Here is a 27,874-nt window from a genome sequence, read left to right as displayed (position 1 = left end):
GATCATGTGGGTTAGTTGGCGGTATCAAGCAGCCAGAGGTGAGGGAGAACAGTGCAGCAGCCAGATCAGTCTGCATCTTGCGCCTGGGTTTGGGTTATTAGCTGTCTGTCTGTGCCAGTCGTCCCAGGGTCTTCTTGCAGTGTGGATTAGAGCTAAGTTTAGCTGCAGTGACAGGGCTCAGGATGGCTCAGCGCACAGAGGCCCTTTTCCATGGCTTGGTTTTGGGGTTGGCTAAAGGCTCAGTTGCAGTCAGTTGCAGTGGATTAGTGAAGGTTTCAGTCAGTGGCATGGGTTTGGTTTGCATAGGGGTTCAGCTAACTACAACGGCTATGTCTGGGTTGTAGTGGGTTAGGACATGATTTCACTGTTGGTAGAGCACTCAGCCCAGGGAAACACTCAGCCCAGGGAAGGGTTACAGGTCATGGGGTTAAAGGTCATGGGGTTAAGGGGGTTTAGGAGCGGGAGGGAAGCTAGATTCAACAGGTCAAAGATACTCACGATATCCTGCAGTGGGTCAGAGAAAGAAGTGCATGAAAGAGAAAGAGAGAGAAAGACATTAACATCCTATAGGTCATGACTATTACAATGTGTGTGAGTATTAAAGGAGAGAGGAAGCATTATGAGAGAGAGAGAGAGAGAGAGAGAGAGAGAGAGAGAGAGAGAGAGAGAGAGAGAGAGAGAGAGAGAGAGAGAGAATATTTTAGCTTTTTTCTGGATGTTGAGTCCCAGTGACATCCCATCTAGCACATAATGTTCTGAGAACCATATGTTTCTTAGATCTTGGTGAGAGCGTAGTTGTCCTATGGTTATTTTGCATACAACCTTCCCACAACATTCTGGGAAACATGCAGGATAATTGCTTGACTTTGGAAAATTCTCAGCATATTTAAGGATCTTTTAGATTTTTTAGGTATTTCATTACTTTAACAGGACATTTCCTAAAAGCTCAAACATGGTTACATGTTTGAACTTGGTTAATGTGTTGGTTTGAAATTGGGAATGTTTTCAAATAGTTCAGAGAATGTTAAGAAATTACATTCTTCTTTTGGAAATTCAGTACTTCAGCATGACGTTTCATACAGCTTTCCTCGGGGTTCTATTTAAAACCAGTTAAATGTAACTGAATGTAATCTAAAATGTAATCTACATAATCCCCAAAAGTAATTAGTTATCATGAGAAGCCCATAAACAATAAGTAGTAATGCTTCATACGCCAAGAAAAGTTAAAATCTCACCTTTCTGGGTTTATTTTGGAATACATTGCTGAGATGTAGTCCCTTTTGAGGATACAAACTCAAGTACACAGTACAAATATGATTAAAATATGAAATATTTGATGATGTATTTCCTATCCAACATAACTGTATAAGGCTTCAAATTACTTATATGCTTTCTAAATATAGTATAATCAAATTAGAAAACAACTAACTATAAGATTTCACTTTCCTTATAACTGTAAAATACATATTTGTATGTTTAGTGTTATCGAAAATGTATATATTTTCTAAAGGTCTCTCTTGATCAAAACGTCTGCCCCTATTACTGTGGACGGCTCACAGAGCTCTAGTGTGTTAGGAACTTGCCTTTCGTCTCATATTAATCTTGTCCCTCTATGCCAAACAGAGAGTGTTTTTTGATTACAATCAGCGTAACGTTTGTCTGTAGGTTTCCTCATGGTTTTATTTAATGTCATGGTCTCAGAACGTTAAGAACACGTTCCATAAAGAAACACAAGAAAGCATTATGGGTAATGTTAAAATAACACAACTCTCTCTATCCTCTATCTTGTTAAGTGTGTTCAGGTGTGTTGGCCGTGCCCACTAATTGTCCACACCTGCTCTTAATGAGGGCTTGTTTCCTTTGAAATGGGGTCTGTTTGAATAGACTAAAATAAACAGCTTTTTATGATGCCTTACTAGCTCCATCCTGGTGGACTAATTCCAAGGGTAAAGAACAGAAGATCATAGGTTTCAAACTCACTGATACTGTGTCACAATAAAACATTTAAAAAATGTGTTTGCAATTTCCGTGGGTCCTATCTGTGCTTGGAGTTTAAAACAATTAATCCAAAATAAGCTAACATGTTCTCAGAACATTAATAAAACCTCCCAGGAAAACTGTCAGGGAACCATAGTGAAACCCTCTAACACATCCCTCTAACATTTTCCACTCCCAGATCAGGTGAAATGTTCACTTCCGTTCTCAGAAGGTTTAAAAAACGTTCAGTTTTACCAGTCAGGAAACGTAGTTCCCAGAGCCAATGGGAAATGAAAAATGTACGTTCCCACAACTTCCAAGGAACCAAATGTGCTAGCTGGGATGTCAGTGTGTTCCCAGAGAGACAGGTGTTCAGTTGTTAGCAGGGCTAGCACCTGCACAAGCATCTGTCCCTAAGGTCACACTGATTCACTGTAACTAGCTTACTGTAGACAACTGTGGCTTGTTGTGGGAGATATTATGTATGTGAATGTGTGTGGGTGTGCACTAGTCTATGGACATATATGTGTGTGTCTAACTGTTTGGTCCTCTATGTGGTATGTTTGTTTGATAATATTATATGTTGTGTGTGTGTGTGTGTGTGTGTGTGTGTGTGTGTGTGTGTGTGTGTGTGTGTGTGTGTGTGTGTGTGTGTGTGTGTGTGTGTGTGTGTGTGTGTGTGTTGCTTCTGTGTATGTGTGTGAGGTCTGGGTACTCACGCCTGCATGGTAGTAGAAGCAGTCTGAAAGCTGAACATATTTTCTTTTGGGTACCAGTTGTTGTCCTCTGTGGCGAGAGAGATAATGAATGGAAGTTACAGTAGCAGCCAGCCACATAGTGTGTATGTTTTTAAAAGCTTTATAGCAACGATAGGAAACCTCAAAGGGCACAGCACCAGTCCACTCCACAGAGGGAGAGAGGGAGACACACAGGGAGAGAGAGCAGAGGAGAGACGAAGAGTCAGAAATACAGACCACGCCACAATCCAACTAACATCGACCCCCCCTTCACCACACAACCCCCTTTGGATTTCAGCGCCTCTCCCTCTCTGTCTCCCCCGGCTCACCTCTCTCCAGCCCAGTCATCCGGTCCACACTCCACATCCTCTCAAGGAGTCTGTGTTGCTTGCCTGCCTCGCGGGAGCTCTCTAGATCCAGGGAGCCCTGGCTACGGGATGGAGCCCCGCTAGAGTCCAAGGCCATGTTGAGGCTGCAGTCCTCCCGCGAGCCCCCCTTTCCCCCCTCACCCCAGCTGCGGATGTTGTGGGCGCTGACTGAGCTTGACAGGGGCTGCTGGGACAGGTGGTGGTGGCTGCCATGGTGACCATGGTGGGCAGCACCCCCGCCGGTAACAGCCAGGGTGTGGTGATTGCTGCTGCTGCCGCCGGCAACAGGGTTGCCGTGACGATGGCTTCCATCGTCGCGATGAGTATTGCCACGGTGTCCATGGCGAAGGTGGTGCTGGGTGGGGGAGGAGGTGGAGGAGGGGGAGGTGGAGGGCTGGACCAGGGTCGACGCCCCCTTCAGCACTTCCAGCTCCAGGCTCTCCTTGCTTCCCCGGTTGCTACCCAGCATACTGTGATCTCCGGTGATGGTGTAGACACGGGCAGGCTGCAGGGCACACTCCACACACTTCTGCTGGTCCTCTTCGGCTGAGAAGCTGCGCTCCAGAGACAGGCGGGTCTTGGTGGTGGTGATGGAGGGGGGTGGGGGCTGGAGGTGGCCCAGCGGAGATTTCACCAGGCTGGACTCAGGGGGGGCTGGAGAACCCCTGTGGGGGTATGGGTGGTTGTTGTTGTGGTGACGGACACCACCAGGGGAGTCAGAGTCTGGGCCCACAAACGTGTCAGACAGGAGATGGGCTGCAAGGTGAAGCAGAAGAAGAGAGAGAGATGGAGGAGTTACAGAATAAGACAAATAGAAATAGAGAGCAGATAGGACAGAGAATAGGAGAGTGGAACATTGTCCTCCATCAGTGATTTACATATCAATTTGAGGATAAAGTAAATATGCTGTTCCAAAAGAAAAGAGAGAAAAGCACATGAGGAAAATGAACAGAAAAATGGAGGGAGAACAAACGGTGGCAGTTAGGGAGGGATGCTGACCTGATCCGTTTTGGTTCTCAGGGTGTGTGTGGGACAGGTACTCTCCAAATGCTCGCGCTGCTCTGTAGAGACACACACATGACACACGCTGATGTCAACACATGAGTGACAGGGAGAGAGAAAGATAAGAAGATTGTTGTTTTTGTTTACTTAATCGCCTGCTTTATAGGTGTGTGCCACCCACAGATTACAATGTAGCTGTTTATCTCTCAACTCCAGGCAGGCTCAGAGAGAGAGAGAGAGAGAGAGAGAGAGAGAGAGAGTGGTTGAAAAACAAGTTTTAATGACTCCAACCTAAGTATATGTAAACTTCCGACTTCAACTGTATATATATATATATATTGGAGTCATTAAAACTAGTTTTTCAACCACTCCCACTGGATATTAATTTCTATGTGTGGATTTGCAAGTCCGTCTTTTCATGGTTGTCAATATGAATAACGTGTGGTTGTTCTTGTGTGAGTGGCTTTGCGTACATATGTGTTTTATATTCTCAGAGAAGAAAGCTGGCGAGGGCCTTATCCCCGAGTTGAGGGGGCCGACAGGAAGTGATGTTGTTTTATAGGATCGTTCCTGGCTCATCTCCCTGTCGGAAGCAGGTCTAGAGATTCAGCCCTGATTCAGCCCTGTTACACACAAATATATATATACAGTTGAAGTCGGAAGTTTACATACACTTAGGTTGGAGTCATTAAAACTCAATTTTCAACCACTCCACAAATTTCTTGTTCACAAACTATAGTTTTAGCAAGTTGGTTAGGACATCTACTTTGTGCATGACACAAGACATTTTTCCAACAACTGTTTACAAACAGATTATTTCACTTGCAATTCACTGTATCACAAGTTTACATACACTAAGTTGACTGTGCCTTTAAACAGCTTGGAAAATTCCTGAAAATTATGTCATGGCTTTAGAAGATTCTGATAGGCTAATTGACATTGGAGTCAATTGGAGGTGTACCTGTGGATGTATTTCAAGGTCTACCTTCAAACTCAGTGCCTCTTTGCATGACATCATGGGAAAATCAAAATAAATCAGCCAAGACCTTGTAGAGTCTGATTCATCCTTGGGAGCCGTCATACCGCTCAGGAAAGAGACGTGTTCTGTCTCCTAGAGATGAACGTACTTTGGTGCGAAAAGTGCAAATCAATCGCAGAACAGGACCTTGTGAAAATGCTGGAAGAAACAGGTACAAAAGTATCTATATCCACAGTAAAACAAGTCCTATTGACATAACCTGAAAGGCCGCTCAGTAAGGAAGAAGAACCTGCTCCAAAACCGCCATAAAAAAGACAGACTACGGTTTGCAACTGCACATGGGGACAAAGATTGTACTTTTAGGAGAAATGTCCTCTGGTTTGACGAAACAAAAATAGAATTGTTTGGCCATAATGACCATTGCTATGTTTGGAGGAAAAGGGGGAGGCTTGCAAACCGAAGAACACCATCCCAACCGTGAAGCATGGGGGTGGCAGCATCATGTTGTGGGGGTGCTTTGCTGTAGGAGGCAGCATCACGAGGGAGGACAATTATGCAGATATATTGAACATATCAAGACATCAGTCAGGAAGTTAAAGCTTGGTTGCAAATGGGTCTTCCAAATGGATAATGACACCAAGTATACTTCCAAAGTTGTGGCAACATCGCTTAAGGACAACAAAGTCAAGGTATTGGAGTGGCCATCACAAAGCCCTGACCTCAATCCTATAGAACATTTGTGGGCAGAACTGAAAAAGCGTGTGCGAGAAAGGAGGCCTTACAAACCTGACTCAGTTACAACAGCTCTGTCAGGAGAAATGGGCCGAAATTCACCCAACTGATTGTGGGAAGCTTGTGGAAGGCTACCTGGAACGTTTGAACCAAGGTAAACAATTTAAAGGCAATGCTACCAAGTACTAATTGAGTGTATGTAAACTTCTGACCTACTGGGAATGTGATGAAAGAAATAAAAGCTGAAATAAATCATTCTCTCTACTATTAATCTGAAATTTCACATTCTTAAAATAAAGTGGTGATTCTAACTGACCTAAGAAAGGGAATTTTTACTTGGATTAAATGTCAGGAATTGGGAAAAACTGAGTTTAAATGTATTTGGCTAAGGTGTATGTAAACTTCCGACTTCAACTGTATATATACCTTGTATATATATATAGGGGGTTACTATATATATATATATATATATAGGGGGTTGCCATGATAGGGGGTTGCCATGATATATCAGATAAATACACATTCGACATTACAATAAAATTTGCTTTAAAACTGCCACATTTTCTTTGAACCCTGTCGTGACGTTGTATTAGTTAATGTGACGACTGACGACTGTTGTTCATCGAATGATTCAAAGTTTCTAATTGCGTGATTAACTGAATCAAGCAAATATTAACTCATTAACCTGGGGCACCATGGGAAAACTAGTTTTTATTGAGTTTCTATTTCCCAAATTAACTCAAAGAATATCAGAATATCGATTTACAACAGCCGCTAATTAACCAGTTTCCTCTACAATCTCGTTCTGAACGTCGTATAGTCCGTGAATCTGCACGGACCCGGGTCTCACCAATGAGTTCGGACCCGGGTCTCACCAATGAGTTCGTACCACTCTAATCTTAGTTGAATATTTATTTACGAGAAAGCTAAAATGATGATAAAAGATACACATAGACAAAACACAGTCTAGGCTATTGATTAGAACTTAGTATAACGGGCCAACACACTGTGGCGCGTGTTACCCACAATGAGGATTTCAAAGTGAGAGAGAAAAAAGAAAGTACACAAGAAAAATATACATTTGGGTGAATTTGTCAGCTATGCTATTCTAACCCTAGCCATCTCCCAAACTGCCACTCTTATGGGGCAGAATATAATGATGTAATTACTTGGGGAGGACCTCCGAGGATTCTCTGCATGGACTGTTCAGGCTGCTCGATGACGCACTTCCCCGGCACACCTTTCTGGTCATCCTCACGATGTCAGCGTCCTTTTGGCTTAGGAGTCGGTTCCCTCACCCTTGCTCTGGAAGGGGTCTTCTGAGGACAGACAGCTCTGTAGCTCAGAGCTCACAGCATAGGGATGAAACCGTTTAGATACCACGATTCGCTGGGATTGGATGCTAAGGGGGTCCAGCTTGAATTCACCCACTTAGACACAGCTACTCATCCGTAGCTTGGGTAGAAAAAGATTTCTTTGTCTTCAAACTTGTGTTGCGTTCCGGGTTCGTTGACTATTTAGACCTTGAGTGCAGCTTGGGTCACGTAAGTCTTCTCTGTAAATTCTTTACTCACAGGTTTTATACCCTTGGGTCAGAAGTGGGCGTAACCGCCTTTAGGGCAGTTCTCTGGGCGTACCAAGTTAATGAGGGCAAGGTCTAGATTTTACTCAGATCCAATTTTAGACGACTAACTTCACATTTCATCTTCCCCAAAACATTCTCTTTGATTTGGATATTTTCCATACAACGTACAATGTACAGTATAAACATCAAACATATACGGGGAAACTCTTCACATTACAATGTTTTCGTAATAACGTCATCTATTAACCTTTAAGAACAAAACAAAAATGACATACATTTTCATATTCCATCTATCGTCTTGACCACCATTGTGGCTGACGGAAACCATTAATGTTCTGAGGCTGGTTCTCCATAGTAACAGGACAAAGGCATTGGTCTGTGGCCTGAGATTTACCAGGGGCGTGAGGGGTCATAAAACCCCCACATCTTCAGACCCCTAGATCTCTCCTCCTCTGTTGGGGTTGAGAGATAATCTGTAGGGTTGTGGTCTCCTGTAACCTGACCTGATCAGGACAGTCATGACAACCCTATAACATTATATGTATAATTCGAGATAATAAACCTTAAATGTGCAAAATTCTCTCCACCAACAAGAGAGGTGTGAACAGTTTGTGTCATGAACAGTGCCTGTGCCCATAGAAATAGACGTTGCGCATGCGCCTAGGGATGGTCCCGGATGTTCCCCAATGCTGGAAGGGGGTCCCCGAGTGGCTCAGTTGCTATAGCATGGTGTAACGGTATTCATCATCTGAAGAAGAGGAATCATCGGACCAAAGCGCACCTTGGTAAGTGTTCATGCTTGTTTTATTAAAACTGAACACTATAACAAAATAACAAAGGGAATAACCGAAACAGTCCTGAAAGGTGCAAAACACTAAACAGAAATGAACTACCAACAAAACCCTGTGGTAAAAATCTACCTAAATATGGTTCCCAATCAGAGACAACAATAGACAGCTGTCCGGGCCAAAACAAAGAAATACAAAAACATAGAAAAAGGAACATAGAATTCCCACCCAAATCACACCCTGACCAAACCAAAATAGAGACATAAAAAGCTCTAAGGTCAGGGCGTGACAGTCCCCCCTGAACCTATAGGGGAGGGTCTGGGTGGGCATTTCTCCGCGGTGGTGGCTCTGGTGAGGGACATAGACCCCGCCCACCTCTGGCTTGGCCCACTTAGGTGGCACCTCTAATAATAATAATAATACCTCTAGAGCGGGGACCCTCGCCGCCGACCCCAGACTGGGGACCCTCGTAGCGGGCCCCGGACTGGGCACCCTCGTAGAGAGCCCCGGACTGGAGGGCGTCGCTGGAAGATCCGGACTGAAGGGCGCCTCTGGAAGCTCCGGACTGAAGGGCGCCTCTGGAAGCTCCGGACTGAAGGGCGCCTCTGGAAGCTCCGGACTGAAGGGCGCCTCTGGAAGCTCCGGACTGAAGGGCGCCTCTGGAAGCTCCGGACTGAAGGGCGCCTCTGGAAGCTCCGGACTGAAGGGCGCCTCTGGAAGCTCCGGACTGAAGGGCGCCTCTGGAAGCTCCGGACTGAAGGGCGCCTCTGAAAGCTCCGGACTGAAGGGCGCCTCTGGAAGCTCCGGACTGAAGGGCGCCTCAGGAAGCTCCGGACTGAAGGGCGCCTCTGGAAGCTCCGGACTGAAAGGCGCCTCTGGAAGCTCCGGACTGAAGGGCGCCTCTGGAAGCTCCGGACTGAAGGGCGCCTCTGGAAGCTCCGGACTGAAGGGCGCCTCTGGAAGCTCCGGACTGAAGGGCGCCTCTGGAAGCTCCGGACTGAAGGGCGCCTCTGGAAGCTCCGGACTGAAGGGCGCCTCTGGAAGCTCCGGACTGAAGGGCGCCTCTGGAAGCTCCGGACTGAAGGGCGCCTCTGGAAGCTCCGGACTGAAGGGCGCCTCTGGAAGCTCCGGACTGAAGGGCGCCTCTGGAAGCTCCAGACTGAAGGGCGCCTCTGGAAGCTCCGGACTGAAGGGCGCCTCTGGAAGCTCCGGACTGAAGGGCGCCTCTGGAAGCTCCGGACTGAAGGGCGCCTCTGGAAGCTCCGGACTGAAGGGCGCCTCTGGAAGCTCCGGACTGAAGGGCGCCTCTGGAAGCTCCGGACTGAAGGGCGCCTCTGGAAGCTCCGGACTGAAGGGCGCCTCTGGGAGCTCCCGGACTGAAGGGCGCCTCTGGGAGCTCCGGACTGAAGGGCGCCTCTGGAAGATCCGGACTGAAGGGCGCCTCTGGAAGCTCCGGACTGAAGGGCGCCTCTGGAAGCTCCGGACTGAAGGGCGCCTCTGGAAGCTCCGGACTGAAGGGCGCCTCTGGAAGCTCCGGACTGAAGGGCGCCTCTGGAAGCTCCGGACTGAAGGGCGCCTCTGGAAGCTCCGGACTGAAGGGCGCCTCTGGAAGCTCCGGACTGAAGGGCGCCTCTGGAAGCTCCGGACTGAAGGGCGCCTCTGGAGGCTCCAGACTGGAGGGCGACTCTGGAGGGAGGAGACGGGAGACAGTTTGGTGCGTGGGGCTGCCACAGGGCCCACCAGGCTGGGGAGACCTACAGGAGGCCTGGTGCTTGGAGGAGGCACCGGATGAACCAGGCTGTGGGGGAGCACTGGAGCTCTGGTGCGCAGCCTTGGCACCACTCCTCCAGGCTGGATGACCACTTTAGCCCGGCCCCTCCAGAGTGCAGGCACAAGTCGAACCGGGCTGTGGGTGAGCACTGGAGATCTGGTGCTTAACACTCGCACCTCTCCTGTCTCCAGGGTCCCTGTCTGTCCAATATCTCCTCCCAAGTCCAGGAGTCCTGAACCCTCTGCTCCTCTTTACCACGCTGCTTGGTCCGTTTGTGGTGGGTAGTTCTGTAACAGTATTCGTCGTCTGAAGAAGAGGAATCATCGGATCAAATCGCAGCGTGGTAAGTGTTCATGCTTGTTTTATTAAAACAGAACACTATAACAAAATAACACAGAATGCCCACCCAAATCACACCCTGACCAAACCGAAATAGAGACATAACAAGCTCTAAGGTCACGCCCTGGCCATAGAGAGGCTTTTTATTCTCTATTTTCGTTAGGCCAGGGTGTGACTAGGGTGGGCATTCTATGTTCTTTTTTCTATGTTTTTGTATTTCTTTGTTTTTGGCCGGGTATGCTTCTCAATCAGACAGCTGTCTGTCGTTGTCTCTGATTGAGAACCATATTTAGGTAGCCTTTTCCCACCTGTGGTTTGTGGGTAGTTGTTTTCTGTGTCTGTGTTTCACCATACAGAACTGTTTCGATTTTCATTGTTTCACTTTGGTTATTTTGTATTCAGTGTTCAGTTATATTTGATTAAAATGGACACTTACCATGCTGCGTTTTGGTCCGATCTTTCATACTCATCAGATGAAGAAGATCATTACACATGGTGCTTGCAATGCCAGGTTTGTAGATTCGATTCCCACAGGGAACCAGTATGGAGGGAAAAAATTATGAAATGTATGCATTTACTGTAAGTAGCTCTGGATAAGAACATTTGCTAAATTAATACAAATTCAAAAGTTTGGCAACCCCTGTACTAACACATCGCTTATTAGCTGCTACACATTAACTCAGCACCAGGATTTAAAACTATAGTTTAATACTTACAGAGGGACCTATTAGCAGAAAAAGTATTTTATTATCAATAGGTAAATAAATAACTTTGGTTTACAGAACAATTTTGTTTTGCAGTTTCACAGCTAATTTCCTTCAATTGTAATTGCCATGGGGGGTGGTGAGAAGTGTTGGCAGTTTAAAGCTACATGATTTATGGCATGTTAATATGATTTCTGAGTGAGAGTGACTAACAAAATCCATGGGGGTACCCCGGAGGTCAGGGCACGTCCGGACAGATTACAGTAGATAGCTGATAGTAGATAGTAGATAGCTTTGTGTGGAATTGTTTATTGTAAGTGCTTGTGCACATGTTGACTGACTGGTGATCGACGGGTTTTGTACCCATGTCTTGTTATTCTTTATGCCGTTGGTTTTTGCAGTTAAACTGCTCCGGCTACTACCTAGTTTTGCTCTCCTGCGTCTGACTTCCCTGCCACCGGTTACGCACCCCTTACACATGGACTAATCTGTGACTGTCCGTGAGTGACATATAAAAATAGGAAAACTGATGATGCACAACCAAGTTTCGAAATTGCACCTTGTGTATTCTACTATTCTAACGCTCATCAGTAAGTTGAGACCACGACTGAGTCCTGTATATAAATATACAGTACATGTCAAATGAATTACCGAAGTCATATGCAGCTACAGGCCTGCTATATGTGCAGCTACACACAACCTCTAGACGCAGTCACGATAGACAATGTCCAATCTTGATCTCCATCTCACATTCAAAGCTCCGCTAACACGTAACACTGCCAGAATTCAGAAGACTAAATAAAGTAGTGCTCACCAGAATACTGTCATACATTCATAGAATGGATGCATTAGTAATCTAGCTAACACCTGTAAAGTTGTCTGTTTCATTTAGGGACCTGGGGGAAAACGCAATAGCTCCAAAACAGTGGTAAAATGTCCACGTCATCAGTTTAACAGGCTTTAAGCAAATGAAAAGCTGAGAAAACGACAAAACACGTTTCTGATAAGACTTCAGTTCCACTTCGGTGCATGTTTTATTAGGGTCAAATACTGTCTGCATAACACTGTCAAAGATAACAAATTACAAGCTCATTCACATTTTCTCAAGAGATGCTGAAAGAAAGAAATCCTATTTCTCCACTCCACACTGTTCCCAAGACAACATGAAAATGTGTTGAATAATTGCACTGCAAGTAATGCAGGAGTTCATATGATATTACACTACATGTGAGAGGATATAGGCCTACGGTCAGTGTCCAGATTTCACTTACTATTCCATTTGACCCATATAGCCTGCTTAAATGATACATATTCTGTTTATTCATGGATACAGGGATACTCATGAGTGGGATATCAAAGGTGCATGTAAACAGCTTATCCCGAATAAGATCTTAGGCGGGATATGAGCTACTATCCGGAATACTGTCTACATGGAAAACGTGGTCATTGTTTCATGACGTTATGGTAACAAAAGCGGGCACACAATTGGCTACTGGTCAGATTCGGGGGCAATTGATCAACTGCGCTATCCATGGTGCTGAATCTCTGCCTAGGTCTGTTTGTTTAGTGGAGAATTTGATGTTCCCTGTGACTATCACCACAAAAAGCGGGTTATCATGAAGGAAAAACTGTCATAACCTTCCCAAATTCCAACTATAGCCAGGTGCAAGGGGAGAGAAAAGCCACCTGACATCTTCCTAAGGTAGGCTAAAACTAATTTCATTTTCACTAGACCTCATCATAGTTGACCAGTCGGCCAACAGCCTAGGCTACATTAAAACTAGGCTACATCAACAAAATAGCGTGGTAACTTTGAGTTGATTAAATTTAAACAAATACATAAAGAAAACATTAGATTCATGTGTAGCCTATATTTCTACAATTACAATGCTATAATCATGTCAGATTTTTCTGCTGGTATTATATGCTTTTATATGCTGAAACCAGTATTCCGGAATACCGGGAGATCTCCTACAGAACATTCCCTAGGACTGCCTTGAAACCTTAAGTATGAGAGACAGAGAGAAAAGCTTCCTCTCTTCTCATCCCTTTCTCTCCCCCTTAGTATTTCCTCAGTCAAAGGGATCCACTTCAGAGCCCCTCTGTGGTACTGTAGATGTCATACTGCTTTAAGCTCTTCCACACAACAGTCACAGTCTGGTTCTCTGGGTTTGTGGGTGTCACCAGTAAAGGAGTGGCTCAACCCTGCAAGCATGTGTCAATGTGATTCCGTCACTGCACTTTCCTCCTTCCTCTCTGGCTAAACAGTAGCATCCCCCCTGGAATGCTGTTTGTGTGTCTGTGTCTATGTTTGTGGATGCGTGTGTGTATGTGCCCATTCACATGCGCTTGTGTGTTAGCGAGTGCACTTCGTCATGGTGTGATTAGTCAGGCCTGCTGGGAGCTGTGTGAATAAAACTAGTCTGATGTTATGGGTAATTACTCCTTCCCTTCTGAAGCTTCTGAATACTTTTTCATTTTTCCCTTTTTTATTATTCAGCAGCTCGGAGCTTTGATTAAAATCAACAACAGGATGCACACAGTGGTCTGGGAGATACACATCATCCATAAAACATGAGACAAAAACAGAGGAGACAGAGAGCAAACTGCCTCCCCATCGCCATCTCTCTCTCTCTCTCTCTCTCTCGCTCTCTCGCTCTCTCGCTCTCTCTCTCTCTCTCTCGCCATCTCTCTCTCTCTCTCTCTCTCTCTCTCTCTCTCTCTCTCTCTCTCTCTCTCTCTCTCTCTCTCTCTCTCTCTCTCTCTCTCTCGCCATCTCTCTCTCGCTCTCTCTCTCGCCATCTCTCGCTCTCTCTCGCTCTCTCTCGCCATCTCTCGCTCTCTCTCTCTCGCCATCTCTCTCACCATCTCTCTCTCTCTATCTCACTCTCTCTCTCCCTCCATCTATCTCACTCTCTCTCTCGCCATCTCTCTCTCTCGCCATCTCTCTCTCTCTCTCACCATCTCTCTCTCATGCTCTCTCTCTCTCTCTCTCACCATCTCTCTCTCTCTATCTCACTCTCTCTCTCACTCTCTCTCTCCCTCCATCTCTCTCACTCTCTCTCTCGCCATCTCTCTCTCTCGCCATCTCTCTCTCTCTCTCACCATCTCTCTCTCATGCTCTCTCTCACCATCTCTCTCTCTCTCTCTCTCTCTCTCTCTCTCTCTCTCTCTCTCTCTCTCTCTCTCTCTCTCTCTCTCTCTCTCTCTCTCTCTCTCTCTCGCCATCTCTCTCTCTCTCTCTCTCGCTCTCTCTCTCTCGCCATCTCTCTCTCTCCATCTCTCTCTTTCTTTCTCTCTCCCTCTCTTTTGCTCTCTCTCTCTCTCCCTCTCTCTCTCTCTCTCTCTCTCTCTCTCGCCATCTCTCTCTCTCTCTCTCTCTCTCTCTCTCGCTCTCTCTCTCTCTCCCGCCATCTCTCTCTCGCTCTCTCTCTCTCTCTCTCTCGCCCTCTCTCTCTCTCGCCATCTCTCTCTCTCGCTCTCTCTCTCTCGCTCTCTCTCTCGCCATCTCTCTCTCTATCTGTTATTTACCAAGTAGACTAAAATAAAAAAGTAATCATAAAAGTAACACAATAGGAATAACAATAACGAGGCTATATACAGGGGGCACCGGTACAGAGTCAGTGTACAGGGTAGTTGAGGTAACTTGTACATGTAGGTGGGGGACAAGTGACTATGCATTAATAATAAACAGAGAGTAGCAGCAGTGTACAAAAGGGAGGGGGGGTCAATGTAAATTGTCCTGTGGCGATTTTATGAATTGTTGGCTTGGGGGGTAGAAGCTGTTTAGGAGCCTGGCGCTCCGGTACCGCTTGTCGTGCGGTAGCAGAGAAAACAGTCTATAACTTGGGTCTCTGACAATTGTATGGGCTTTCCTCTGACACTAGGTCCTGTTGTGCACGATCAGCTCCTTTTTCTTGCTCACATTGAGGGAGAGGTTGTTGTCCTGGCACCACACTACCAGTTCTTTGACCTCCTCCCTATATGCCGTCTCATCGTTGTCGGTGATCAGGCCTACCACTGTTGTGTCGTCAGCAAACTTAATGATGGTGTTGGAGTCGTGTTTGGCCACGCAGTCGTGGGTGAACAGGGAATACAGGAGGGGACTAAGTACACACCACTGAGGGGCCCCAGTGTTGAGTATCAGCGTGGCAGACGTGTTGTTGCCTACCCTCACCACCTGGTGGTGGCCCGTCAGGAAGTCCAGGGTCCAGTTGCAGAGGGAGGTGTTTTGTCCCAGAGTCCTTAGCTTAATGATGAGCTTCGAGGGCACTATGGTGTTGAACGCTGAGCTGTAGTCAATGAACAGCATTCTCACATAGGTGTTCCTTTTGTTCAAGTGGGAAAGGGCAGTGTGGAGTGCGATTGAGATTGCGTCATCTGTGTAGCTGTTGGGGCGGTATGTGAATTGGAGTGGGTCTAGGGTGTCCGGGAGGATGCTGCTGATGTGAGCCATGACCAGCCTTTCAAAGCACTTCATGGCTACCGACGTGAGTGCTACGGGGCGGTAATCATTTAGGCAAGTAACCTTCGCTTCCTTGGGCACAGGGACTATGGTGGTCTGCTTTAAACATGTATGTATTACAGACTCAGTCAGGGAGAGGTTGAAAATGTCAGTGAAGACACTTGACAGTTGGTCTGCGCATGCTTTGAGGACACGTCCTTGTAATCCATCTGGCCCAGCGGCTTTATGAATGTTGACTTGTTTAAAGGTTTTGTTCACATCGGCTACCGACAGCGTTATCACATAGTCATCCAGAACAACTGGTGCTCTCGTGCATGCTTCAGTGTTGCTTGCCTAGAAGCTAGCATAAAAGGCATTTAGCTCGTCTGGTAGCATCTCGTCACTGGGTCACTCAGAAAAAACGAATCATGACTCTGGAGTCAGTTTCCACCTAATTTTGCTCTCTTGAGAGCCTTCTGCCTTCTGCAGCCTTTCTCAATAGCAAGGATATGCTCACTGTGTATGTACATAGTCAATGATTTCCTTAATTTTGGGTCAGTCACAGTGGTCACAGGTATTCTGCCTCTGTGTACTCTGTTTAGGGCCAAATAGCAATCTAGTTTGCTCTGTTTTTTTGTAAATTCTTTCCAATGTGTCAAGTAATTATCTTTTTGTTTTTTCATGATTTGGTTGGGTCTAATTGTGTTGCTTTCCTGGCCTCTGTGGGGTCTGTTTGTGTTTGTGGTTTAGGTCTTATCTGTCGGAAAGATATCAGTTTGTCTCTGTGAATGGTTTGTCCTCTGACAAATCAACTGTACATTTCGGTGTTCCTCAAGGTTCTGTTTTAGGACCACTATTGTTTTCACTATATATTTTACCTCTTGGGGATGTTATTCGAAAACATAATGTAAACTTTCACTGCTATGCGGATGACACACAGCTGTACATTTCAATGAAACATGGTGAAGCCCCAAAATTGCCCTCGCTAGAAGCATGTGTTTCAGACATAAGGAAGTGGATGGCTGCAAACTTTCTACTATTAAACTCGGACAAAACAGAGATGCTTGTTCTAGGTCCCAAGAAACAAAGAGATCTTCTGTTGAATCTGACAATTAATCTTAATGGTTGTACAGTCGTCTCAAATAAAACTGTGAAGGACCTCGGCGTTACTCTGGACCCTGATCTCTCTTTTGAAGAACATATCAAGACCATTTCGAGGACAGCTTTTTTCCATCTACGTAACATTGCAAAAATCAGAAACTTTCTGTCCAAAAATGATGCAGAAAAATTAATCCATGCTTTTGTCACTTCTAGGTTAGACTACTGCAATGCTCTATTTTCCGGCTACCCGGATAAAGCACTAAATAAACTTCAGTTAGTGCTAAATACGGCTGCTAGAATCCTGACTAGAACCAAAAATTTGATCATATTACTCCAGTGCTAGCCTCTCTACACTGGCTTCCTGTCAAAGCAAGGGCTGATTTCAAGGTTTTACTGCTAACCTACAAAGCATTACATGGGCTTGCTCCTACCTACCTCTCTGATTTGGTCCTGCCGTACATACCTACACGTACGCTACGGTCACAAGACGCAGGCCTCCTAATTGTCCCTAGAATTTCTAAGCAAACAGCTGGAGGCAGGGCTTTCTCCTATAGAGCTCCATTTTTATGGAACGGTCTGCCTACCCATGTCAGAGACGCAAACTCGGTCTCAACCTTTAAGTCTTTACTGAAGACTCATCTCTTCAGTGGGTCATATGATTGAGTGTAGTCTGGCCCAGGAGTGGGAAGGTGAACGGAAAGGCTCTGGAGCAACGAACCGCCCTTGCTGTCTCTGCCTGGCCGGTTCCCCTCTTTCCACTGGGATTCTCTGCCTCTAACCCTGTTACGGGGCTGAGTCACTGGCTTGCTGGGGCTCTCTCGTGCCGTCCCTGGGGGTGCGTCACCTGGGTGGGTTGATTCACTGTTGTGGTCGGCCTGTCTGGGTTGCCCCCCTTGGGTTGTACCGTGGCGGAGATCTTTGTGGGCTATACTCGGCCTTGTCTCAGGATGGTGAGTTGGTGGTTGAAGATATCCCTCTAGTGGTGTGGGGGCTGTGCTTTGGCAAAGTGGGTGGGGTTATATCCTTCCTGTTTGGCCCTGTCCGGGGTGTCCTCGGATGGGGCCACAGTGTCTCCTGACCCCTCCTGTCTCAGCCTCCAGTATTTATGCTGCAGTAGTTTATGTGTCGGGGGCTAGGGTCAGTTTGTTATATCTGGAGTACTTCTCCTGTCCTATTCGGTGTCCTGTGTGAATCTAAGTGTGCGTTCTCTAATTCTCTCCTTCTCTCTTTCTTTCTCTCTCTCGGAGGACCTGAGCCCTAGGACCATGCCCCAGGACTACCTGACATGATGACTCCTTGCTGTCCCCAGTCCACCTGGCCATGCTGCTGCTCCAGTTTCAACTGGCCTGGGCCCTAGGACCATGTCCCAGGACTACCTGACATGAGGACTCCTTGCTGTCCCCAGTCCACCTGGCCATGCTCCTGCTCCAGTTTCAACTGTTCTGCCTTACTATTATTCAACCATGCTGGGTCATTTATGAACATTTGAACATCTTGGCCACGTTCTGTTATAATCTCCACCCGGCACAGCCAAAGAGGACTGGCCACCCCACATATGCTCTCTCTAATTCTCTCTTTCTTTCTCTCTCTCTCGGAGGACCTGAGCCCTAGGACAGTGCCCCAGGACTACCTGACATGATGGCTCCTTGCTGTCCCCATTCCACCTGACTGCTGCTGCTCCAGTTTCAACTGTTCTGCCTTATTATTATTCGACCATGCTGGTCATTTATGAACATTTGAACATTTTGGTCATGTTCTGTTATAATCTCTACCCGGCACAGCCAGAAGAGGACTGGCCACCCCACATAGCCCGGTTCCTCTCTAGGTTTCTTCCTAGGTTTTGGCCTTTCTAGGGAGTTTTTCCTAGCCACCGTGCTTTTACACCTGCATTGTTTGCTGTTTGGGGTTTTAGGCTGGGTTTCTGTACAGCACTTTGAGATATCAGCTGATGTACGAAGGGCTATATAAATAAATTTGATTTGATTTGATTTGATTTGTGAACAGAGCCCCAGGACCCGCTTGCTTAGGGAGCTCTTCTCCATGTTCATTTCTCTGTAGGTGATGGCTTTGTTATGGAAGGTTTGGGAATCGCTTCCTTTTAGGTAGTTGTAGCATTTAACGTCTCTTTTCTGGATTTAGTGGGTATCGGCCTAATTCTGCTCTTCATGCATTATTTGGTGTTTTAAGTTGTACACAGAGGATATTCTTTTGCAGAATTCTGCAAACAGAGTCTACATTTGGTGTTTGTCACATTTTGTGAATTCTTGGTTGGTGAGACGGTCCCCAGACTTCACAACCAAAAAGGGCAATGGGTTCTATAACTTATTCAAGTATTTTATTGCCAGATCCTAATTGGTATGTTGAATCAGATCATTCACTGCTCTCTCTCTCTGGATATAGCACATCTGGGAAATACTTAAATGTATATAGTTATGAGAGAGAGAGAGAGAGAGAGAGAGAGAGAGAGAGAGAGAGAGAGAGAGAGAGAGAGAGAGAGAGAGAGAGAGAGAGAGAGGATTTGGGGTAGGAAGGAGGGGAGGAAGATTACAACTGAGAGGAAGAGAAGAAAGGGGCATATTAAAGATGCAAGAGAGGGAAAGAAGAGGAGGGAGAGCAGGATGTGGAAAGAAAACCAGAGGGACAGCAGAGATAGAGAAAATGGAGGTGAAAAGTGGCTATGCCTGTAGCCCAAGACACTGAGGCTCTAGCTACACTAAGGCCATGGTGAGAATGCTACTATAGTATAGAGTTTGAACTCTGTAAGTATAGAGGTATTATCATGGGATTAAGAGGATGAAAGAAAGCATGATACTGCATTCAGATGTGCAGAGGCACATGCAACACACTCATGTCAAAACTACACAGGAGAGTCTCATTGTGCAAGAGAACACGTTCGAGACAAATCCACAGTATATAGTATTTTCTGAGTCTGTATAGGTCAATAATAGGATCTGTTTCTGTTGGCTCTTGCTCTGTCGCAGATAGCCAATAGGGGGCACCGTTTTACTTCTGACCATGAGGCACTAATTGGGCCAATATAGAGTTATACACACCACTTCATCACACTGTAGATACCAATGTTGGCTGAGTTTACACAGGCAGCCCAGTTCTGATCTTTTTTCCACTAATTGGTCTTTTGATCAATCAGATCAGCTCTTTTTTGTGTAAACACAGACTAAATGCATTAGAAGTTCCTTTTCCTCTATCAATTCACAATCTCTACCCTTTCATTTCTCTTTGTGTCTTAATGCAGTGAAACAACATACTTCAATATCATTTAGAGGACAAACAACTAATGCCTGAAGACGACCATCAGTTGACTGGCAGGATTTCCAGTAGTCTACCTGCAGACCAATACCTGCAGACCAATTCCCCAGCCTTTCCGCTCTCATCGATAAACAATAGGCTGGCCAGCAAGATCTCTAAATGTTGGCTAATCAAATCTTCTCACCGTTTCACTAATTTAATTGGTTTTCTCTAACCAGCAGCATAACTCCCTGAGTTCAAATCCACGTGAGTGGTTTGGCTCTCTAATTGCAGGCTCTTGTAGGGGTGTTTTATAGGGCATAGGGGCCCAGCACTTGATCAGAGCACTGATGAAAATGTCACCTCGTCAGAGAGTAGGTGCCACACCAGCCTCCTAAACGCTGAGTGATGCAGCGAATTCTCACTTGCCCGCGATGCAGCTCATCAAACACACACACACACACACATAAGCACACGCACACACAACCACGCACATAAGCAGCACCCAACATGACAGCAGTGTCACAGGCCTTATTGCCATGTGTCAGAGTTACTTCGAAATTGGTATCATCTCACCCAATTACCGTAATTACAGCAAACACGGTAATAGCCTCTAATAAAGAGGGAGGAAGAGAGGGAATGAGAGGGAGGGAAATGCTCGCTGGCTCATTTTACACTTGAGTATACTTAGTTTAGGATAGTTCAGCTCAGAAAAAGCAACAGATTAAAGGGTAGTAAAGGAATAAATAAGAGAGGGAGAAAACTATTATGTGAGGGAGCACATAGTTTGAGCCCGTGGTCTATCCGCTACACTGCATCACCACAGACAATGCCCTGGCCATAGAAATACAATGACTCATTCTACTGGCACTCCTTTCAACCTGCCTGCCATTTCTTTGAAAGAAACCCAACATATTTTGTTTGAATGTGAGAAGTGTGAGACCCACATCCTTCAGAGCTCTAGTAGTCCAATGCCCTTCAACTGATCAGTCGAATGACGCTCCTTAAGGATACACAGATCAAGGATTTGGGGAATTCCCTGATGACAGATTTTCAAACATTATCCAAAAGGCTGCAGGCCAGGGTGAGCTAGCTATTGCTCTAGCCACAGCAGTTTGAACGTTTCAGCAGTTTGTGTGATGTGTAATGCTATCAGGTATACACACCTTGGCAAAAGGCATGTGTGTTTCTGCATCTTCTCTGCGTCAATCTAACACGCTGCCTGCACTGTCCAATCAACATTTAGAGTGGCTGTGGGATGGGATTAACTGTCCGACCCCACCCACCTCTATACGATAAGCACTGTGTGCTGTAAAAAGGTGAAGCATCACTCTTCACCAGACGGTATATTCTAACAAGAGTGTTTAAAAGTACCGGTAAACAGTAATGACTGATGACTCAGAGACCGGACACACACCGGCTGTCTGCACACCCGCCGGCTGAGGTGTGTGTGACCTCCAGTCATTTGCTATGTCACCTGGCGGAGCTATTCAGTGAGCCCCTCCCTCCACAGAGGGACACTGTGTTTCCTGATGCTAACACTGGGAACGGAAGAGTCGGACAGAGGCCTCGCCACTGTGGATGAGCACAGCTGGCATCCATCACACAGACACCAGCCTACAGGAGCACAGAGGAGCCACGGAGCTCAGCCATATGTCCCACTAACACAGGACACACACTTTCACCTGAGACTGTCTGTTTCACTGCTTCAGGCTCACAGCCTCAGAGTTGAGCGTGGTTGAAGTGGGCTAAAGGAAGATGGAAGGAAGACAAAGCATTGCACTGAATCAATAGACGGGATGCAAGGGGAAGGTCAAATGAAGTGCATTGAAGTAGGTAGCTAAGATGAAGAGGGAACATGGTACAGTGTGTGTTGTGATCCGGCAGGGACAAAGGTTTTTTTCTGGAACACAGAGGGAGAGAAGAGAGAAGGCAAAGGGCAAAGCTCAGTGGGATAGAGCAGGAGAAGAGGCACTGCAGAAAGAAAGCTTTGATATGAGGAGGAGCTTGCAGAGCTGCAGAGTCCTGCCTGCCCTTCAGACAGTGGAGAGGAAAGTAGGACGGGGTGCATCGAATAGGAGGGTAGGACTCTGTGTACCAGCAGGTCTGTGTGTGTGTGTGTGTGTGGAGGAAATAATTATTGTTTTGTGTGTGTGTATGCATGTGCGTGCATGCGCGTATGTCTGTTTGTGTGCGTGAATGTGTGTGTGTGTGTGCGTATGTGTGTGTGTACGTGCATGCATTTGTGTGAAAAGCAAGACCACCTTTGGAGCTCCTGTGTGTTGAGCCCACAGACCCTGGCACCCTTTTAATAGCGTTCTCTAGTCACAATGTCGCGCAGCAAAGGCCTGGCTGTGCCAAGAATATAGGCCAGCTCCTACTGTATAACACAGACATGAAAGTATGGTTTTGTGTATGAGAGAGACATACTGGTGACTCTGGGTTTTCCTTCCCTGTGGCGGTCCTCATGAGAGCCAGTTTCATCATAGCGCTTGATGATTTTTGTGATGGCACTTGTAAGAAACTTTAAAAGTTCTAGACATTTCTGGATTGACTGACCTTCATGTCTTACAGTAATGATGGACTGTCATTTCTCTTTGCTTATTTGAGCTGTTCTTGCCATAATATGGACATGGTCTTTTACCAAATAGGGCTATCTTCTGTATACCACCCCTACCTTGTCACAACACAACTGTCTCTTCACAGTCCCCAAGTCCAGAACACACTATGGGAGGCACATAGTACTACATAGAAACATGACTACATGGAACTCTATTCCACATCAAGTAACGGACGCAAGCAGTACAATTACATTTAAAAACAGATTTAAAAAACACCTTATGGAACAGCCGGGACTCTGAAGCAACACAAACATTGGCACACACACACACACACACACACACACACACACACACACAATAACATACGCACTATAAATACACATGGAGTTAGCACTGTAGATATGTGGTAGTCATGGAGTAGGGGCCTGAGGGCAGACAGTGTGTTGTGAAATCTGTGAATGAATTGTAATGTTTTAAAATGGTATAAACTGCCTTAATTTTGCTGGACCCCAGGAAGAGTAGCTGCTGGGGGATCCATAACAAATACAAATACATCTGACTGGCTCAAACGCATTAAGAAGGAAAGAAATTCCACAAATTTACTTTCAACAAGGCACATCTGTTAATTGAAATGCATTCCAAGTGACTACCTCTTGAAGCTGGTTGAGAGAATGCCTATCTCAAGGCCACCAGACTGTTAAACAGCCATCACTAACATTGAGTGGCTGCTGCCAACATACTGACTGTCACGACTTCTGCCGAAGTCGTTGCCTCTCCTTGTTCGGGCGGTGCTCGGCGTTCGACGTCACCGGTCTTCTAGCCATCATTGATCCTTTTTTCATTTTCCATTGGTTTTGTCTTGTCTTCCCACACACCTGTTTTCAATCCCATTCATTACCTGTTGTGTATTTAACCCTCTGTTTCCCCTCATGTCTTTGTCAGAGATTGTTTATTGTCAGTGTAGTGTTGTTGTATAGGTGCGCGACGGGTCTTCGTACCCATATTTTGTTTATGTTCTTTTCCTGTTTAGTGTTATGGAGCATGTTACTAGGACATTGTTAAAAGACTCCGACATTGTTACACTCCGTTTGACTCTCCTGCGCCTGACTTCCCTGCCACCTATACACATATGCCTGACACTGACTCAAATCTCTAGCCACTTAATAATTAAACATTGGATGTAATAAATGTATCACTAGTCACTTTAAACAATGTCACTTTATATAATGTTTACATACCCTACATTACTCATCTCATATGTATATACTGTACTCTATACCATCTACTGCATCTTGCCTATGCCGTTCGGCCATCGCTCATCTATATATTTATATGAACATATTCTTATTAATTCCTTTACACTTGTGTGTATTAGGTAGTTGTTGTGAAATTGTTAGATTACTTGTTAGATATTACTGCATGGCAGGGAACTAGAAACACAGGCATTTCGTTACACTCGCATTAACATCTGCTAACCATTTGTATGTGACCAATACAATTGAATTTGATTTGAGAATGCCAAGACTGTTCAAAGCTGTCATCAAGGCAAAGGGTGGCTACTTTGAAGGATCTCAAATATAAAATATATTTTGATTTGTTTAATACTTTTTTGGTTAGTACATATGTGTTATTTCATAGTTTTAATATCTTCAGTATTATTCTACAATGTAGAAAACAGTAAAAATAAAGAAAAACCCTTGAATGAGTAAGTGTGTACAAACTTTCGACTGATACTGTATGTGTGTATGTGCGCACACACAAGTGAGTGTGTATGTGCGAGAGATTAGGTTAGTAATGTGCGTGACCATGGATTGATGAGTTCATACAGTATGCAGGTGAATGAGGGATGAATATTCTATGTGTTAGATGTGAGATTACAGCAATGAAGGTGAAGGATGGAGCTTACTGATGAGTGTACTGATGATTGTACTGATGATTGTACTGATGAGTGTACTGATGATTGTACTGATGAGTGCACTGATGAGTGTACTGATGAGTGTACTGGTGAGTGTACTGATGATTGTACTGATGAGTGCACTGATGAGTGTACTGATGATTGTACTGATGAGTGCACTGATGAGTGTACTGATGAGTGTACTGATGAGTGCACTGATGATTGTACTGATGATTGTACTGATGCGTGTACTGATGAGTGCACTGATGAGTGTACTGATGAGTGTACTGATGATTGTACTGATGCGTGTACTGATGAGTGTACTGATGAGTGTACTGATGATTGTACTGATGAGTGCACTGATGAGTGTACTGATGATTGTACTGATGATTGTACTGATGAGTGTGCTGATGATTGTACTGATGAGTGTACTGATGAGTGTACTGATGAGTGCACTGATGAGTGTACTGATGAGTGTACTGATGAGTGTACTGATGAGTGTACTGATGAGTGTACTGATGAGTGTACTGATGAGTGTACTGATGAGTGTACTGATTATTGTACCGATGAGTGTACCGATGAGTGTACTGATGATTGTACTGATGATTGTACTGATGAGTGTACCAATGATTGTACTGATGAGTGTACTGATGATTGTACTGATGAGTGTACCTATGAGTGTACTGATGAGTGTACTGATGAGTGTACTGATGAATATACTGATGAGTGTACTGATGAGTGTGCTGATGATTGTACTGATGAGTGTACTGATGAGTGTACTGATGATTGTACTGATGAGTGTACTGATGAGTGCACTGATGATTGTACTGATGAGTGTACTGATGAGTGTACTGATGATTGTACTGAAGATTGTACTGCTGATTGTACTGATGAGTGTACTGATGATTGTACTGATGAGTGTACTGATGAGTGTACTGATGATTGTACTGATGAGTGTACTGATGAGTGTACTGATGATTGTACGGATGAGTGTACTGATGAGTGTGCTGATGATTGTACTGATGAGTGTACTGATGAGTGTACTGATGATTGTACTGATGAGTGTACTGATGAGTGTACTGATGATTGTACTGATGAGTGTACTGATGAGTGTACTGATGAGTGTACTGATGATTGTACTGATGAGTGTACTCAGCCTGGAGAGGGACCAGTTGTCTCTGGTGTGTATGACTGTTTATTCTAACATAACATTCATACTCCAGTCAAGTGTATGACATGAGAGATCATGTCAATGTGTCAGACAGGAGATTGGTGTGTGTGTGTGTGTCATGTGATATTGTTACGTGCTCTAGGTCCCCTCTCTCTCGTCACAGCCCTTTGTGTGTGTGCACCGAGAATACTGCAGCACAGAGTTGTGCGCACACACACGCGGCATTGAATAAAGAGAGGGCTCACACAAACAAACACACATATCCATACACACGCGTACGGACGCACACATACACACAGAATTATGTAACCATGCCAATGCCATCCCACATCTGTCTGTGGAGTAAACCCAGCATCTGCAAGGTCATTCAGCGACCTCCGTTAAGAGAAGACTACTGTGTGAAAACTCATGTATGACCAATCAGATACTGCATATTGATCTCTGTGAACTTCTCACCTAAATATTGTCCACCTGCTCTAAGGTTCATTTAATCTCACCAAGGACAGCAGCAGCCATGACGGTACAAGGGAGTCATCACATGGATTACACTATTGGCCAAATCGAGTCCAGACCTATCCATCTCTTGGGAATCCATAAACAGACGACATGCATTGAGAAAACTGTGGGTTCTTCAGCTCAATAGACCCAGACAATGAACACAGGAGACCTGCGCATAGCCAATTTAAGAACAAACGTTATTGCGGTGCTGTTTGACATTATAGCCTGGGTGAGGGGGTGTCAGAAATCTCCCAGATTAACGACCACACGGTTTATAGCCTTGGAGACCTGCCAAATGGAGGAATTTGCTTCCTTTGCTGAATAACTCAACGGTGGTGTCTATAGGCATTCTGTTGCCCTCGTCCGACCGGTGCAATAACTAACTGTGATGGCTGATCACCGAAGTTGCCCGAGTCAATTGCGGCTGCTTGATAAATTGATAGCGCAATCATTTGCCCACAGGATGCAACACCAATGCATCCAAGAACGGTAGCGCTCTCTAACTTTTCTATAATTTCAGCCAGTACTTTTGAAAGTGGTGCTCACGAGCCAAAACAGGTCCCCATTTGTTCTGTTCTACGTCATCCAATTGTGTACTACGTCAACCATTTCGTGAGATATGTTATGAATTCGTATCATAGCATTTTGCAATTTGTGTGATATGTTACAAATCCAATTTGTGCAATATGTTAAAATATTGTTTCTCTATAAAGATATCGGTAAATGGTAAGTGTCCTTCATATCTTATCCATCCAGTTGGAGCCTATATTTGTAGAAACGTCACCAGTGCAGTGGGACACATAGGCTACAGTAACATAAATGGGTTAGGCGATGTTGCCATCTTTTGCATATCATGTTTGAATTTGGCAGCCTTGAATTTGGCTGCCTTCAAGAGGTTATGCTATAGTGGTAATGTAACTTTTGTCTGTAAACAAGATCCAGACAGAGCATTTAAATTGTACTGCACCATACAGCTCTCCAGGATCAGTGAAATGTTCGCCGTCATGATGTACACTTGGAGACTTGCTTGCGTCAATGATAAGAACAAAGACAACTTTGGGCATCAAAAGCGGTAAATTGTGTGATTCTTCCACGCTATTTGTGCAACCAAGTCATGTCGAGCAAGCTGCAGACGCAGCGACGGGTTGATGTTGCTCCACGGTGGTTATAAGCTGAAGCCTACCTGTCCTGCACGGACGATATTACGTGGAAGAATTCTGGAGGACCCACCATGAATAGATTGAGGCGTTTATAAACGCGCAATTACACATATTCGTTGGTTATCCAAAATGGCACTATTATGTCACACTATGTTCAGTAACTTGGTAGCATAGCAGATCTATGCTACAGTAGGACGGCAATACTGATAGGCTAGTCCGTTGGTGGGTGGTCGATCGGGAAAGAGGGCAGGACACTCACCTAACTTTTGCTGCCACGGAAGATATCGCATCGTTTCTTAAATTCTTCCTTTTAGACACGACAGTTCCCATGCTGGCATGGAAACGACGCAGGCAGGAAACAGCTCATTCCAGAAAAACCAAGGATGGAGAAATTCGGTGAGAAAACACTATAACGTTAAAGGAAATCCAGGCAAGACAGGCATTCCACTACGGCAGGAATCTTTGTGTTTTCAGGTCTGCAGAGCGCTCTCTCAGAAAGAAAACAATAGATGTGAGGTAACCCAGAATACACAGACAAGCACCAACAGTGCTCTCTCTTTCTCCCTCACCCTCTTTCTCTCTCTCTTCATTACTCAAAACGGAGAAAATGGGATGGGAGGGGGTTGGACTCCTGCTAGTCATCATCAGGTGTGTATGTGTGTGTGTGTGTGTGTGTGTGTGTATCCAAGAAGGGGCAGGGGTTGTAGCAGTAGACAGGAAACTGAGCAGAGCCATATAAGGAGTTGTCATCCCCCCACAACACATTCCTTAGGAATAAGCATGTATGTACACACATATCAGTGTGTGCAAGTGCATT

At 45.3% G+C, this 27,874-nt stretch overlaps 1 protein-coding gene across 1 annotated transcript in view; it reads right to left on the bottom strand.

Annotated features, from left to right (window-relative positions):
* LOC118388083 (NMDA receptor synaptonuclear signaling and neuronal migration factor-like) overlaps window positions 1–27,615 on the bottom strand; it is a 114,791-nt gene extending 87,176 nt beyond the window's left edge. Inside the window, exons 1-4 of the mRNA XM_052524740.1 lie at window positions 27,317–27,615; window positions 4,082–4,143; window positions 3,044–3,838; window positions 2,697–2,763 (exon numbers count right to left, since the gene is read on the bottom strand). Of these exons, the coding sequence (XP_052380700.1) occupies window positions 2,697–2,763; window positions 3,044–3,838; window positions 4,082–4,143; window positions 27,317–27,387 (995 nt within the window). The 5' untranslated portion in view covers window positions 27,388–27,615. The remainder of the gene's footprint in view (window positions 1–2,696; window positions 2,764–3,043; window positions 3,839–4,081; window positions 4,144–27,316) is intronic.
* Between the last annotated feature and the right edge of the window lie 259 nt (window positions 27,616–27,874).

This window comes from Oncorhynchus keta, chromosome 9 (assembly GCF_023373465.1).
Source record: "Oncorhynchus keta strain PuntledgeMale-10-30-2019 chromosome 9, Oket_V2, whole genome shotgun sequence".
NCBI classification, from domain to species: Eukaryota; Metazoa; Chordata; class Actinopteri; order Salmoniformes; family Salmonidae; genus Oncorhynchus; species Oncorhynchus keta.
The sequence above is the reverse complement of the archived record's forward strand: the minus strand, read 5'-3'. Positions and strand labels throughout refer to the sequence as shown.